The sequence below is a fragment of the Gopherus evgoodei genome, chromosome 6, assembly GCF_007399415.2.
Source record: "Gopherus evgoodei ecotype Sinaloan lineage chromosome 6, rGopEvg1_v1.p, whole genome shotgun sequence".
In the NCBI taxonomy this organism is placed as follows: domain Eukaryota; kingdom Metazoa; phylum Chordata; order Testudines; family Testudinidae; genus Gopherus; species Gopherus evgoodei.
This window is the reverse complement of record NC_044327.1, coordinates 15,148,168-15,162,773: the sequence shown is the minus strand read 5'-3', so window position 1 is coordinate 15,162,773 and position 14,606 is coordinate 15,148,168. Positions and strand designations below refer to the sequence as shown.

Below are 14,606 nucleotides of genomic sequence, written 5' to 3'. Positions count from 1 at the left end.
CCCCCCCAGCTTATTGGCTCTCCTTGTCATCCCTTGATCACTTGTACTGTCCACCTCGCATCTGACGAGAAGCTTTAGGGTGAGATTCTCTGGCTTAAGTCTGTTCCCATTGAAATGAACAGTAAAATTCCTATTGACTTCAATGGGAACAGAGTTATGCCAATGTGGAATGATTTTTATTTTTTTAAATACCACCCAAGAAATAGAAATTCTAGTAAACCTTAGAATCGTTGCCTATCAGGATTGGAAGGGACCTCAGAGGTCATCTAGTCCAACCCCCTGCTCAAAGCAGGACCAATCCCCAACTATATCATTCCAGCCAGGGCTTTATCAAGCTGGGCCTTAGAAACCTCTAAGGAAGGAGATTCCACCACCTACCTAGGTAACCCATTCCAGTACTTCACCACCCTCCTAATGATATTTTTTTTCCTAACATCCAACCTAGACCTCCCCCACTGCAACTTGAGACCATTACTTCTTATTCTGTCATCTGGTATCACTGAACAGTCTAGATCCATCCTCTTTGGAACCCCCTTTCAGGTAGCTGAAAGTAGCTATTAAATCCCCCCTCGTTCTTCTCTTCTGCAGACTAAACAATCCCAGTTCCCTCAGCCTCTCTTCATAAGTCATGTGCCCCAGCCCCCCAATCATTTTTGTTGCCCTCCGTTGGACTCTTTCCAATTTTTCCACATCCTTCTTGCACTGTGGGGCCCAAAACTGGACACAGTACTCCAGATGAGGTCTCACCAATGTTGAATAGAGGGAGATGATCACGTCCCTCAATCTGCTGGCAATGCCCCTACTTATACAAGTGCCTCTTCACTTAGCTACGCCTGCTGGGGCACATCAGATACAACATCAGAAGAAACCCATAACTAATAAGTTACGGCAGGTGGGGAAGAAAAAACTCCCCATCTTCTGTGCTCTAAAGGTTAACAGGATTACGCCTCTCTCTTGTGTATCTTGTTGAATTACTTCTCTATCCACTAAATACTTTACAGGAGTCCTCCATTGTATTGATTTTTTGCTTGCAAAGATAAGGCTAGACAGATGCTGAACTCCACCCAGAAATTGATCTATCACTTCACAGCCCTAAGAACATTTTAGGGCTTCCCCTGCTCCAAAGTGCAAGTATTAGAATGGATGAGATCCAGAAACCACTGCATATTAACAGAAATGAGTTACAAGCTATATTGTCAGTGTTGGCTCTTAATTATGGTTCCAGAGAAGCAATTCCTAGTTCTAAGGCATTTTTCAAAATGCTGATGAGTTTAGAGGGACAGGCAAATATTTAGTGGCTTTCTGTGTTATGCTATATCTCGCTAGATAAAACTTCAAAATCTCTCATTTCCATGACAGATCTATCTTCCACAGAAATAATCTCAGCTGCTGTAGTCAGAACTATATTTAAATGTGCATCTCAGAACCAAAAATCTGCTCTCCAAACGATCCCTTCTGTATAAAGGATTCTGTTTAAGAACAGTAGAAACTGTTGACTTCTTGTTTTGAAAAGCCTTACTTTCCTCCCCTCCTTTTTAACTGGAAGAATGGGACTCAAACCTTGGCTTCGGTCAGCACTCCTTCTAGCAGTCTTCCTTCACAACCAGGCTGCTAGTAAATCCTGTCAGCATTTCCTCTATATAACTTCCACACTCAATCTCTTCTTCTGCCATTCCTGCTGCTGACACCTTGCTCCACATCCTAGTTACCTCACCATCCCCAGACGGTTGCATCACACCAGATTCCATTCACTATGCTGTAGTTGAGCTTCCTTTGTGCAGATGACTCTTCCAAACTCAATCCTTGCATTGGCTCAAGATTTCTCTTTTGCACTATATTCTAACTCCTAATTTCCTGACCCAGCCTCAATAGAACCTGTCATGTTATGCATCCTGATCTTTTGCCATAAGGAGCTTTGACCCTTTGTCAGGATGCCCCATATTTCTGAAATCTCTCTGGATCCTGTCTTTTCTCTTTCAAACCCAAGGAAAACTGGAAGAAACAAATCAATGGTGAGCTCTGCTTCTCCTCTTATTGAACTCTGCTCTTACAAACTGACAAGATGTGGGCATACATTAGTGTCTTGTGCTCTTGTTATAACTTGTCTTCCTGTAACAATCTTTCCTTTGCTTTCCTACATCTAATATAGGGCATGATCCTGCAAACAAGATATAACTTTTACGCATTGAATTATTCATTGGCATTGCTGATCTTAAAACAATTATAGGGTTTTGGCTTCTTTTAACCACTGTCCTGAAAAAGCCTACCTAGACACTTCTAGATTACAACAGGACTTCATTAAATGTCCATCTCTATTTTGTGGCCCTTAAAAATTCACCAATAGCCCTACAGTACTGCATTTGAAGCTTGCTTTGGATTTTAAGGTTCACACACAGTAACTCCTCACTTAATGTCGTCCCAGTTAACTTTTGTTTTGTTGTTACATTGCTGATCAATTAGGGAACATGCTTGTTTAAAGTTGTACAGTGCTCCCTTCTAATGTCGTTTGGCAGCTGCCTGCTTTGTCTACTGCAGTGTTTCTGGGCTGGTCCACACTAGGGGGGGGAAATCGATCTTAGATACGCAACTTCAGCTACGTGAATAACGTAGCTGAAGTCGAATATCTAAGATTGGATTACTCACTTGTCCACACCGCGCGGGATCGATGTTCGCGGCTCTCCCTGTCAATTCCGGAACTCCGTTGGGGTTGATGGAGTTCCGGAATCGATATAAGCGCGCTCGGGGATCGATATAGCGCGTCTAATCTAGAAGCGATATATCGATCCACGAGCAATCGATTTTAACCCGCCGATACGGCGGGTAGTCTGGACATGGCCTCTCAAACTGGAGTCGCCAGTTGTGTAGGGAAAGCCCCTGGTGGGTCAGGCCAGTTTGTTTACCTGCCTTGTCCGCAGGTCCAGCCAATCGCAGATCCCAGTGGCCGCGGTTCGCCGCTGCAGGCCAATGGGGGCAGCTGGAAGTGGTGTGGGCTGAGGGACTTAGCAGCTGCCGCTTCCAGCAGCCCCCATTGGCCTGCAGCGGCGAACTGCAGCCAGTGGGAGCCGTGGTGGCCAGGCCTGTGGACGGGGCAGGTAAACAAATTGGCCCAGCCCACCAGGGGCTTTCTCTACACAACCGGCAACCCCAGTTTGAGAAACACAGATCTATTGCTTGCAGAAAGAGCAGCCTGTTGCAGCTTGCTGTTGGGGGCGGCGGGGGGGGGGCTTGGAACAGGGTGGACCAGCAGCCTCCTTGTCAGCTCCCCGCTCCCCAAGTTCTCTGTGCTGCAGCCACCCAGCAAGCTATCAATTGCAGCTGTCCCTCCCCTCACTGTCATGTGCTGCTCCTGCCCTCTGCCTTGGAGCTGCTTCCTGAGACTCCTACTTGCTGTGGGGGGGGAGGGGGGAAGGAAGAAGGGGGGCTAATGTCAGGGTGTCCCCCTGCTCCTACACCCCACTTACCCCATCTTCCATAGAGCAGGGGGGGACATACCAGGGCTCAGGACAGAGGGAGCTTGCAGCCACTGCGGGTCTCAGCAAGCTGATCTAATTAACAAGGCAGTGTGCTTAAAGGGGAAATGTGCGTATCTCCCTCCATTCCTGCTGTCTTGTAGAATGAGAGAGTTAATCCTTGAGGGCTCAGCCAATGGTTAGTTTATGATTTAGCAGTAAGGGAAATATCCCACCCTCTGACTCCTCCACCTCAACCAAGCTTCTCAGTCATCATCACTGTGTACCAGTATTAAATGTTTGTTTAAAACTTATTCTGTGTGTGTGTGTGTGTGTGTGTGTGTGTGTATATATATACACACGTCTTTTGTCTGGTGAAAAATTCCCTGGAACCTAACCCCCTCATTTGCATTAATTCTTATGGGGAAAGTGGATTTGCTTAACATCATTCTGCTTAAAGTCACATTTTTCAGGAACATAACTACAACGTTAAGTGAGGAGTTACTGTATACTCTTTTTCCCAGAAGTAGAAAGATTGGGGTTTCTTCTAATTTTATTGGGAAACTTTGCCTTATCCACATTCCATATGAGGAGAAATGGGGTCTTTCTTCAGAATTACGTTCTCTCTTCCCACATACATAGCTGTCTTTAAAAATTAGGTATAGAAATAACTGTCAATTTAAAAACTGAGGGCTGTGCAGATCATCTATCAGCTGACTTGGGGTGGGGCTTGCCTGAGTTTTAGGAGGCTGGCTTTAGTGTCAGACAGCTGTTGCATAACAAACTCAAAGATTGGAAGTGAGGCAAAAAAATTATGGAATATATGTATATAAAATAAACCTGATCTGTTTAACTAAAGGCATTATTTAGAATTTGTCTTCCTGACTGCATCTTAAAAGTTTTAGTCCTGGAAACATCTTGCTGTTAAAACATTGTGGGGAAAAAACTCACATCTTTAAATATTCCATTGCTATCTAGTGGTTGGAAGGAATTTTTAAGGCTCTTTATACCACATCTATTTGTGGCTGCATCTGTGTGGTGGGTTTTCATGAATATTTCAGAGTTAAGGCTCTCTTTCTATACAAGGTAGGTTAATTTTCATCTTTACTGGAGACTATGTACTCATTTTGCACACCTCCATCTTTAGTGTAGCTAACCTTATAACATCCTTATGAAGTGGGTCAGCATTGTTATCCCATTTTACACGAGCTAAAGTCACAGATCTGCCCAAAGTGACATAGGAGGGGGTCTCTCGTGGAGCAGGGAACTGAACTCAGGTCTCCCAACTCCTAGGCTAAATAGCTAACCGCTGGACCAACCTCCATCTCATTGTGGTTGGGTGTTATGTGTGTGCCTGTCTTGCACATGAGAGCATGTGGTTAGTTTGATGGGCAAATTCTGTAAGCTTTAGCTGGATGAGAGTGGAGGGTTTATATACAAAGAGGCTGGCGGGTGTGAGAGGGTGTCTCATCAGGCCGTGGCAGATAGTATTAAAACATCACTGACAGGCATTGAGGAAGTGAGCCGCTCTGCCAGGAGAACAGGGCCATTCTATGAATGTGGGCGTTGCTCTGGGCTGTAAAGTAGATGCACCAGATGGCAGAAAGACTGAGAGGGGAGGATTTGATTTGTTTAGGTTGGGGCAGGGAGAGGGCTGCACCAGCAAAAGTGGTCAAGAGTAAAGAGCCCATAGGAAGAGATCAGTCCTCCTTTGTTTCCCCCCTCCCCCAAGCACATACATTCTTCAAAGAGGAGACAAGCAAACCTTCTCCCCTCCCCCCCCCCCCCCCGCACCCCAACCCTGTTCCCTGGCTGGAGCACCAGGCAGGCAGACTCAGAACTAGTTGCTTTTCCGGTTCTTAAAAGCAGGAATTCTCAATGAACTAGCCGCTAGCAGCACTTGAGGGCAAATGATGCACTTATGGTAATCAAGACCTAGAGTAAATGAATGTAGAATCTGGCCAATTGTAACCTGAAGTTAGTTTTAACTGGCTTAACAAGCCAGCATTTTCAGTGCCACATCCTCGAGTTGTGAAGCATGTATTGATGCAGTGACTATATTCTGGTGAGCAGTTCCTGGCTGGGGGTAGGAAGTGGCATACTTGTCTCCATCAGTACTGAGGCATGTAGTTCCACAGTGGTTGGCCTACTTCCATATCCTACACACAAACTCTAAAAGGCCAGGAATGCCTGAATTGGCATATGGGCCGCATATGGAGGAAAAAGGTTTGTTAAATTCACACTAAATAGAAGAACTAACAATAATCCTGTGACTCTCTGGCAACTTTCTCGCATGTATGTAAAGGATGGTGTCTATGTTCCTGGAAGCACCTCTTCTCTGATGGCTTCTGTCCAGTTAAGGCAATGGTGAAATCTTAATGGATCTGTTTGTCACTTAGGCCTGGTCTCTACTAGAAAACTAGGTTGGCTTACTTTTGTTGCTTTGGGGTGTGACAAATCCGCATCCCTGAGAGATGTAGCTCTGCCACCCTTAACCCCTGGTGTAGACAGCACTAGGTGGATGGAAGAATTCTTCTGTTGACGTACCTACCACTTCTTGGGGAGATGGAATAACTGGGGATGGGAGAACCCCTCCCATCAGTGTAGGTAGCAGGGGCATGGCCACAGCCCACCCACTTAGCATCCAGGCCCACCCCTGGCTCTGCATCCGCCCAGTGCTCCAGATGGAGAGCTGGGTGAGTAGAGTGGGACAAGTCCTCATGCCCTAACCCTGCTCCTTGGGTGTCCTCCTGGGCCCTGGGGGGGGGCCCTGGCCAGCATGTCTATTCCCTCCTGCAAGGCCAGCTGGAGAAGGTGTGTGGGGGGGGGAGGGGGGAAGCAGCCCTGATCCCTCCTGCCCCCTGTCATTGCCCATCCACCTGAAGTTGGGGCCCACCAACTGTCCCATCCGGGCTACGCCACTGGTACGTAGTGTCTACACTGAAGCATTACAGCAGTGCAGATGCGGCACTGTAGCATTCAGTGTAGACATACCCTAAGAATGGATCTGACAAACCCTCAGGCAGTGAGGCTTTGAGAATATGTGTAGCACTCTGGTCCTCCAGAGGGCATGCTAGATATAACAAGGGGAATATTTGTGTCTGAGTAGAAGACCCACTCATGGCAGTGAATAGACTAGCCCTCATTCCTAGGGAGGACAGAAAGAAAGCCCAACCCCATCTTGCAGTAAGAGCATGTGTCTGGGTCACATTAAGAGTTAGTGGTGCCTGACTCTGCTTGTGTACTGAAGGATGTGGAGGTAGGATTAAAGCTGCTGTTTGCTTGACTCTTGGCTGACTGTCTTTAGTGTCGCATCCTTTGCATCAACATTTTCAGTCAGCTTCTTCAGATAGTAACACCTGTTTACAACCCTTCTGTACTGCATCTTTCATTCTGGAAGATGGGGCTTTTTAATGCAAGGCCATCCAGTCTTCTTTCATAGGGTCCAAAACACTGGCCTGAGGAAACTGAGTGACCAAGTTTGCTATTTATTTACATCTCCCTTGCAAGTTAGCTATTGAGATTCAGTATGATGTCCTAAAAAGGCCAACCAATATGACCTAAGACTACTTGGCAAACTGAATTTACTGAGCACTGCCTCATTGTTTTCTAAAGTATGTTTAGGGAATGTAATATATAAATTTATCTTCTAAGATTTGGGATTTGGAACTTTTTATTTATTCTCTTTTTGTCTTTCATCATCTCATTCTGGTCAGGAGGAGCAGGACAACCATGTTCTTCCACTGGCAGCAATGTTTTCTTCTCGTGGAGGTCCCAATAATAATCTCCTCTTCTCCCCCCCCCCCCCCCCAGCAAGAGGAGCACCAAATTCTCTGGCTACTGCTGTGTGCAGATCTGGGACAGTAACTGGGATAGGGTATCTTCTGTTTGTTCTGCACAGCAGCCCCTAATGGTGCAAGGCACTGCCACTCAGAAAATGGGCCAGTTCTTGTGGCTTAAGATGGCAATCAAGGCTGTAAATACTCGTGAATGGGTTTGCAAAATCTAGGATGGTTCTTGCCAGATTGGAGCGGCTGGAAAGTGCTTTGGGTTCAAGATTCTAGTATCCCAGCAAGATATTAGAATCCAGAATGTTACCAATAGTCAAGCAAATAAAAATGCACCTGTCTTTAAAAAAATAAAAAAAACCAGAAAAAGCTTGCGCTGAAATTAATTTCCCTTGGCAATAGATGAGAAGCACTGCTATTCTGCATAGGTCTTCTAGGACTAATATACTATCACTTGTTACAGACCAACTTGCCCTCAGATCAATGTATTTCCTTAGCCCGTGGTTATGAGTGGGAAACCACAGCTCCTACCACAATGGCTCTGCCAGGAACTGGATGCATATACAGAGGCACTTTTCCTGATTGTTAGGATACAGGTGGGCCTATAGTCTGTCTTGTCAACACAGACCTTGTTAATCTCTAAGAAGTGGTGAGGCAGTGATTGGGATAGCGTAAGGAGCAGTCCTGCAGCACAGAAACAAACTTTATTTTGTTGTCTCGTCTCTCCCGCTTCCCCACCTCCCCATGGCGCGCTTCTTCTCACAAAAAAAAGACAGTCTTGTCAGAAGCATTGCAGACAATTAACAGAGGAGTTGCTTGGAGTCTCTCTCATCTAGTGCTTGTCTTTCCATGCAGTGATGCTATTCCTGGATCTCCCTTGCTCGTGTCTGTACCTGGCTGGTAGGGAGTGAGGTGGTATAAAGTGTCCTTTCAGTTTGTTTGCAACTGGCCAGCTTAGGTCTTGCTCCTGTCATGCCTTATCCAAGCTGGGAGAGGTATTGCTTCAGTTACTGACTCCTGCTGGAACTGTGGGTGCTGCCCCCACAGGCACCAGAAGGGATCATGCTCTGTCTGCAAAGCACCCCAGAAAACTAGGTCTTGACAGAAATTTCCTCACAAGCCTAAGCTATCAAGATGCCTTTCTCCAAGTATTCGTTAGAATAGCAATTAGCACTAATTTGCATTCCTACAGCTCTTCCTTTCCGAGGATCTCAAAGCATTCAAACACTCCTGTGAAGTTGGTAACTAGTGCCTTCATTTGCCTTCTGTGCTTCAGTTTCCCCATTTGTAGAGTGACTAGCCCAAAGTTGATGTAGGGCAGGGGATGTAACCAAGCTCCCTGACTCTTTCCTGTGCTCTGCATTTTAGCACTGTGATAGTGTAGAAGTGCCTTTCATTCTGTAAACATAGCGCTGGGTGTGGTATCCTGCTTGTCTCACTGATATTTTTCTGAGTAGCATCTTGATTTGCACCTGCCTTCTCCTTACTCTTGCATAACCCCTAATAAAGCTGACTCCACTGACATGTAGTTAGTATGAAATTGAGAGTTAACCTAAAATATCTCAGGTGGGTCAGTTACAGGCAGTGGAGCTGGAACAGGAATAAATACACCAGGGGTTGGCAACCTTTCAGCAGTGGTGTGCCAAGTCTTCATGTATTCACTCTAATTTAAGGCTTCGCCTGCCGGTAATACATTTTAATGTTTTTTAGAAGGTCTCTCTCTATAAGTCTATAATCTATAACCAAACTACTGTCATATGTAAAGTAAACAAAGTTTTCAAAATGTTTCAGAAGTTTTACTTAAAATTAAATTGCAGATCTTATTAGTTTAGTGTGATCCTTTCCCTTGCTTTTCCTTGCTGAGTTTTCCAATATCTGGTGGCACATATTTGGATACTTTAAGCTGCACACAGGCTTCTGAGTTATCAGTTGATAACTGGCTGGCAGGAGGTCAGCGGCTGGAACCCCAGATCCGCAGCTGAGGTGAGTGGAGCAGGGGGCTGCTAGGGCTGAGCAGGGCTGGAAGCCTGGACCCTGTCTGGTAGGGGGCCTGTGCTGGAACTCCAAGTGGAAACAAGGTGAGTGGAGCTGTGGCGGGACCCTGGCTGGCAAGGGGCCAGCAGCCGGGACCCAAGAGCGGCAACGGGCTGAGCAGGTCAGCCCACCCAGCTCTGGGGCTTCAGGGGTGGGCTGAGCGTCTCTGTCAGCCCCCCTCTGGGGTTTTGGCTGAGGGCTCCTGCCAGCTGGGGACTCAGCCCGCTGCCAGCCTGGGGTTCCTTTCCCCAGGCCAGCAGCGGGTGCTGAGTGGGACTGGTGGCGAGACCCCTGCTGGCAAGGGGCCAGCAGCAGGAACCCCCATAGCAGCGGCGGGTTGAGCGGCTCAGAGTGGCGGTGAACCAATTTTTGATGGCCCACGTGCCACCTTTGGCATGTGTGACGTAGATGGCCGACCCCTGAAATACACAATGACTTCCAGGTCCCAAATTTTAATTTGTAGGCTCTCTGTTACATGGAGATGGGCTATGTGGTGGTAAAACCATTGAGTAACTGCCACTTTTCTTTCTTGAGCCTATTCCTAAGAAAACCAACTTACACCCACACACACACACACGGCTGACTTTGCATTTTTAAAATGCAAACTGTTAATGCTTCATTTACAGAGTCTGCTCTCTGGAAAGCCTCACTACTTCAAAAGTATAGTAGAAGGAAGTGCGCTTCAGTTCTCAGACCAGCTGCCCATTTCCCCACTTCCTTCTCTGTACTGGGAGACAGGATTTTGCCCCTGAGGTATGCAAGTTGTGCGTACTAACAGCTTTCCCTCCCAGTAGAGCATTGAGGAGAAGTGGGAGTGAGGGTATGTCTAAACTGTCCACATTACAGCTGCCACGGCCGTGCTGTTGCATGGGCAGTGTAGTCACGCTTTATCCTCCTCCTCCAAGCAAAAAGGAAGATACCAGTGACTCAGATACTTAGTGCAAAATGCTAGTTATTCTCTTCCAATGAAAGAAAATAATCCCACAAAGCATTGCAGTGAGGGGAGAGGGAAACCTCTGCCCTCCCTGGAAGATGTTTCGCATAGACAGGATTCACATGTTCACAATAAAAGGCTTCCTCCTGCAAAGGAAGGGCCGGTGTTCTTGGAGTAGTTTTATGTATTGGTGTCAAATGTTCCTGTGGAATTCAGAGCACTCTAGGGGTATGTCTACATCTACAATTTTGCAGCGCTGGTTGTTACAGCTGTATTAGTACAGCTGTATAGGGCCAGCGCTGCAGAGTGGCCACACTTACAGCAACCAGCGCTGCAAGTGGTGTTAGATGTGGCCACACTGCAGCGCTGTTGGGCGGCTTCAAGGGGGGTTCGGGGAACGCGAGAGCAAACCGGGGAAGGAGACCAGCTTTGCCACGGTTTGCTCTCGCGTTCCCCGAACCCCCCTGCAAATCGCAGGGAAGGAGACCTGCTTGCTCGGGGATTCGGGGAACGCGAGAGCAAACTGCAGGGAAGGAGACCTGCTTGCTCGGGGGTTCGGGGAACGCGAGAGCAAACCGGGGAAGGAGACCTGCTTGATTACCAGAGGCTTCCTCAGGTATGCTGGGATACCTGCTTATTCCACGGAGGTCAAGAAAAGCGCTGGTAAGTGTCTACACTTGATTACCAGCGCTGGATCCTCTACACCCGAGACAAAACGGGAGTACGGCCAGCGCTGCAAACAGGGAGTTGCAGCGCTGGTGATGCCCTGCAGATGTGTACACCTCCTAAGTTGCAGCGCTGTAACCCCCTCACCAGCGCTGCAACTTTGTGATGTAGACAAGCCCTAAGTTGTGTAAGTGTGTCTTAATTCTTCTGCTAACTTGAAAGTTTTAATGAATTAGCTTTTCATTGCTTCAGAACCATCTGATGGCAGGATAGAGCAAACTATCTATGCTGTATGTGGGTATGTATAGACGAGGGGTTCTCAAACTGGGGAATGGGACCTCTCAGGGGGTCGTGAGGTCATTACATGGGGAGGGATCATGAGCTGTCAATCTCCAGCCCAAACCCTGCCTGCCTCCAGCATTTATAATGGTGTTAAATATATTTAAAAGGGTGTTCAATTTATTAAGGAGCTTGTACTCAGAGGCTTGCGATGTGAAAGGGGTCACCAGTAAAAAAGTTTTGAGACCCACTGGTATAGACTCTGGGGGAGTGGTAACTGTTTCTAGCTACATAGAAATGTAAACAGTCCTTCAAAGAATAGAAGTATCCAGAGCAGGGGTCTCAAACTGAGTTTACCTTAGGGCCAGTGCCAGCCCTCAGATCCTCCCAGCGGGCCAATAATGTCACTGCAGATGGTATTCATAAACATTTTCTTTTCTGTTGTATTTTTTTTTGAATTTTTTAGAAATAAAACTGTCATACAACTTTATACAATTCTCCTGCCAGAGGATTTTTAGTGTTTGCCAGACACCTGGCAACTCTTCAGTTCTGTCAGTTTGTTCATATTTGGCCTCAGTGACTGAGCAGTTGAAACCTTCAGGATTGCAGCAAGGTGTGTGTCAGACAATTGTGTTCGGTCTTTTGACTTGTTTATATTCATCGTGGAAAAAAGTAACGTTGCTTCTGTGGCTGACTGCCCGGCAACTAATGATGCTGACTCTGCCTGGTCACTAGTGATGGTATCTCTGTCCCTGTCCACCGCCAATGGGAGCTGTGGGGGGTGGTGCCTGCAGCAGACAGAGCTAGCAGTGTGGTTGCATGCATTTCTCCTCCATGGGCTCAGCAGCGGGGAGGTTCTCGGGCTGCAGATGACCCGCGGGCCGGGACTTTGAGACCCTTAATCCAGAGTGTTGATCTGTGGGATTTTCAGTGCGGGACTTCTGTGTGAAGCGGAGCAGCTGCTTGTTATCCCTTGGAATTTTTCTGTGTCATTTAGTCCACTCCAGGTGAGGCAGGTCTGCCTTTCTGCAGCAGCTGTCAACTTCCGCTGGCGCTGTGGGAACTTCTGGAAAAGGGCAGAACCTCTGGGGCAAAAAGATGGCAGGATATTTTGGCTCCAAAACTTTGTTTTAAAGGCTGGATACTCTTGCATCCTGATCCTTATTTTGTAGGAAAAGAGACCCCAGTGGCTCAGTTACCTGTTAACCTCTGCCAGTGACATAGCTGCTGTTCTGGGTGGTGGCAGCTCCCCAACTGGAGGCAGCATGGGAGTGCTGAACTGTCAGATGCTAGTGGGTGGGTTTTTGCTGGAGGCTACTGAACTGTCCCATGAGCTGACTCAGGATTTAAATACCAGTCTCCGAAGTTAAAAGGTCACTAGTGCGTAAGCCTCCTTTGAGTTTGTGGTTTGACATTTTGCAGTGACCCAATACGCTACAGCAAGGTGTGCATTCGTGATCTAGTCATCAACTCATCGTGAGGCCTAAGGTCAAGTGCAAGAAATGAACACACTGTTGTGACCCTAGGGTGTAGCTGCTGCAATTTAAATAAGCTGTCCCCTGCATCCTGGCCCCAACAACTGGGATGAGGAGACATGGGGGTTGGGGAGGGTTTCTCTAGTCAAGAGGGTGCTCACCAAGGACAAATAAGGAGGAAACATGCTGTCAGCGAACACTACTTGGCCAAAAAGGGAATTCAGGGTGTGTTGGCTCTTCTGGAAAAGGTGTGGTTTAAGAAGGGGCTTCAAGAAAGAAAATCATGTGCATAGTAGACCAGGGAGGGGGTTCTAGGTAGATGGGGCCACTTGGGAGAAGGGCATGCAACTTGGCTGTTTCACAGCTAAAACTTTTGCTGAACTGTACTGGACAGAAATAGTGTTTTATTTTTGGTCTTCCTCCAGGATCTCAGTCTGCCCAATGGTACTCCTGTAGATACTTCCAGCCCAGCCTCCTCCTCCTCACTGCTCAACAGACTGCAGCTGGATGATGACTTGGATGGGGAAACTAGAGACCTCTTTGTCACTGTTGATGATCCCAAAAAACACATCTGTACAATGGAGACCTACATCACGTACAGGGTTACAACAAAGGTACCAGGCAAAGTTTGAATGTGTTACCCCTGAAAAAGGAAAGCGCTTGCTATTTTTTGAGGGGAGGGAAGGTCTCTTAAACTCCAGCATAGAAGTAGTGACTTAATTTGTCCCTTTTGTCAGTTAATGTGCCAAGGATGTGATTGCTTTCAATAGACTCATTGAAGTGTGGTGTTTGTTGAAACTATGCAAAATTGTTAACATCCCCCTAGATTTTATCTTTAGTGGCTTTTTAAAAAATTGGTTAACAATTGGAGTCTTCAAGAAACCCTTGATTAACTCTCTTAGACTGAATTCATTAGTTTAAAGAGTATCAGATTACCTCTTGCATAACCTGACTGGGGTGTATAGAATCATGTTTCATATAGCTCAATTTTGCTCTCTGTAGCAGAGAAATATTCCCTCACTGCTGTCTTCATAATCTCTTATCTTCAGCACTGTGCCTCCTATTATATTGCTTCTGCACTTGGCTGACAATTAAATGTCTCCATGTGTGCGCTCCTCTGAATGCTTCTTAAAATTCACTCTCTTCCTTTCTGTAGTCTCCTCTGGTGTCCTAAATATTAGCCTTCCTTTCACTTTTCCACATAGGTCTTTGTGATGTGTTAGAGGTAATGGATGGTATTACATGAGCTACTCATAACAAGTGTGGTCCAGGAATGCTCCTGATTGCAAGGAAAGAAGTGTATATACTGTGGTGTTGTTTTTCTCTCTCTCTTTCTCTCTCTCTGTGTATAGCGCATTCATTAGTTAGATGTCTATACGCTAGTGAGAAGAAAAATACACAGTTAGACTAGAAGAAAATGGGAATGGAACCTTCTATAGGATTGAGCGGCAGACTGCTACAGGTGAGACAACAACTGGAATCTTCCCAGTTGTCAGGTATCAGAGGGGTAGCCGTGTTAGTCTGGATCTGTAAAAGCAGCAAAGAGTCCTGTGGCTCCTTATAGACCAACAGACATTTTGGAGCATGAGATTTCATGGGTGAATACCCACTCTGTCAGATGCATGTAGTGGAAATTTCCAGGGGCAGGTGTGTGTGTGTGTGTGTGTCTGTATGTATATATGCAGGCAAGCTAGAGATAATGAGGTAGTTCAATCAGGGAGGATGAAGCCCTGTTCCAGCAGTTGTGTAACTCCCAAGAGTCAGCCAATCTATCTCCCAAATTATGGGTAGGATGTGTCCTTTGTATGGTATGAAGAGACCTAAACCAATACAGTACTATGGCTAGATAAACTAAGGGCGTCATGCCTTCATGAGAAGGAGATGGCTAAGTGATCTGAAGAGGAGTTTCTGTATTTTTTTTCTCTTTTGGGGAACATCTTTGGCACTGCCTTTGGTACTTCAGTGGTGGCACCAAGAGGAA

General features: G+C 46.6%; 1 protein-coding gene across 6 annotated transcripts in view; it reads left to right on the top strand.

The window, feature by feature from the left end:
* SNX30 (sorting nexin family member 30) overlaps nucleotides 1-14,606 on the top strand; it is a 66,997-nt gene that overhangs the window by 8,508 nt on the left and 43,883 nt on the right. For 5 of the 6 annotated variants that reach the window (XR_004001028.1, XM_030567616.1, XM_030567615.1 and 2 more), the window contains exon 2: nucleotides 13,051-13,239. The exons of the other annotated variant lie outside the window; for it this stretch is intronic. Coding sequence is in view for 4 of the 5 variants with exons in the window: in XM_030567616.1 (XP_030423476.1) it covers nucleotides 13,051-13,239 (189 nt within the window). In the remaining variant the exon portion in view is untranslated. The remainder of the gene's footprint in view (nucleotides 1-13,050; nucleotides 13,240-14,606) is intronic. 6 annotated transcript variants of the gene reach the window in all.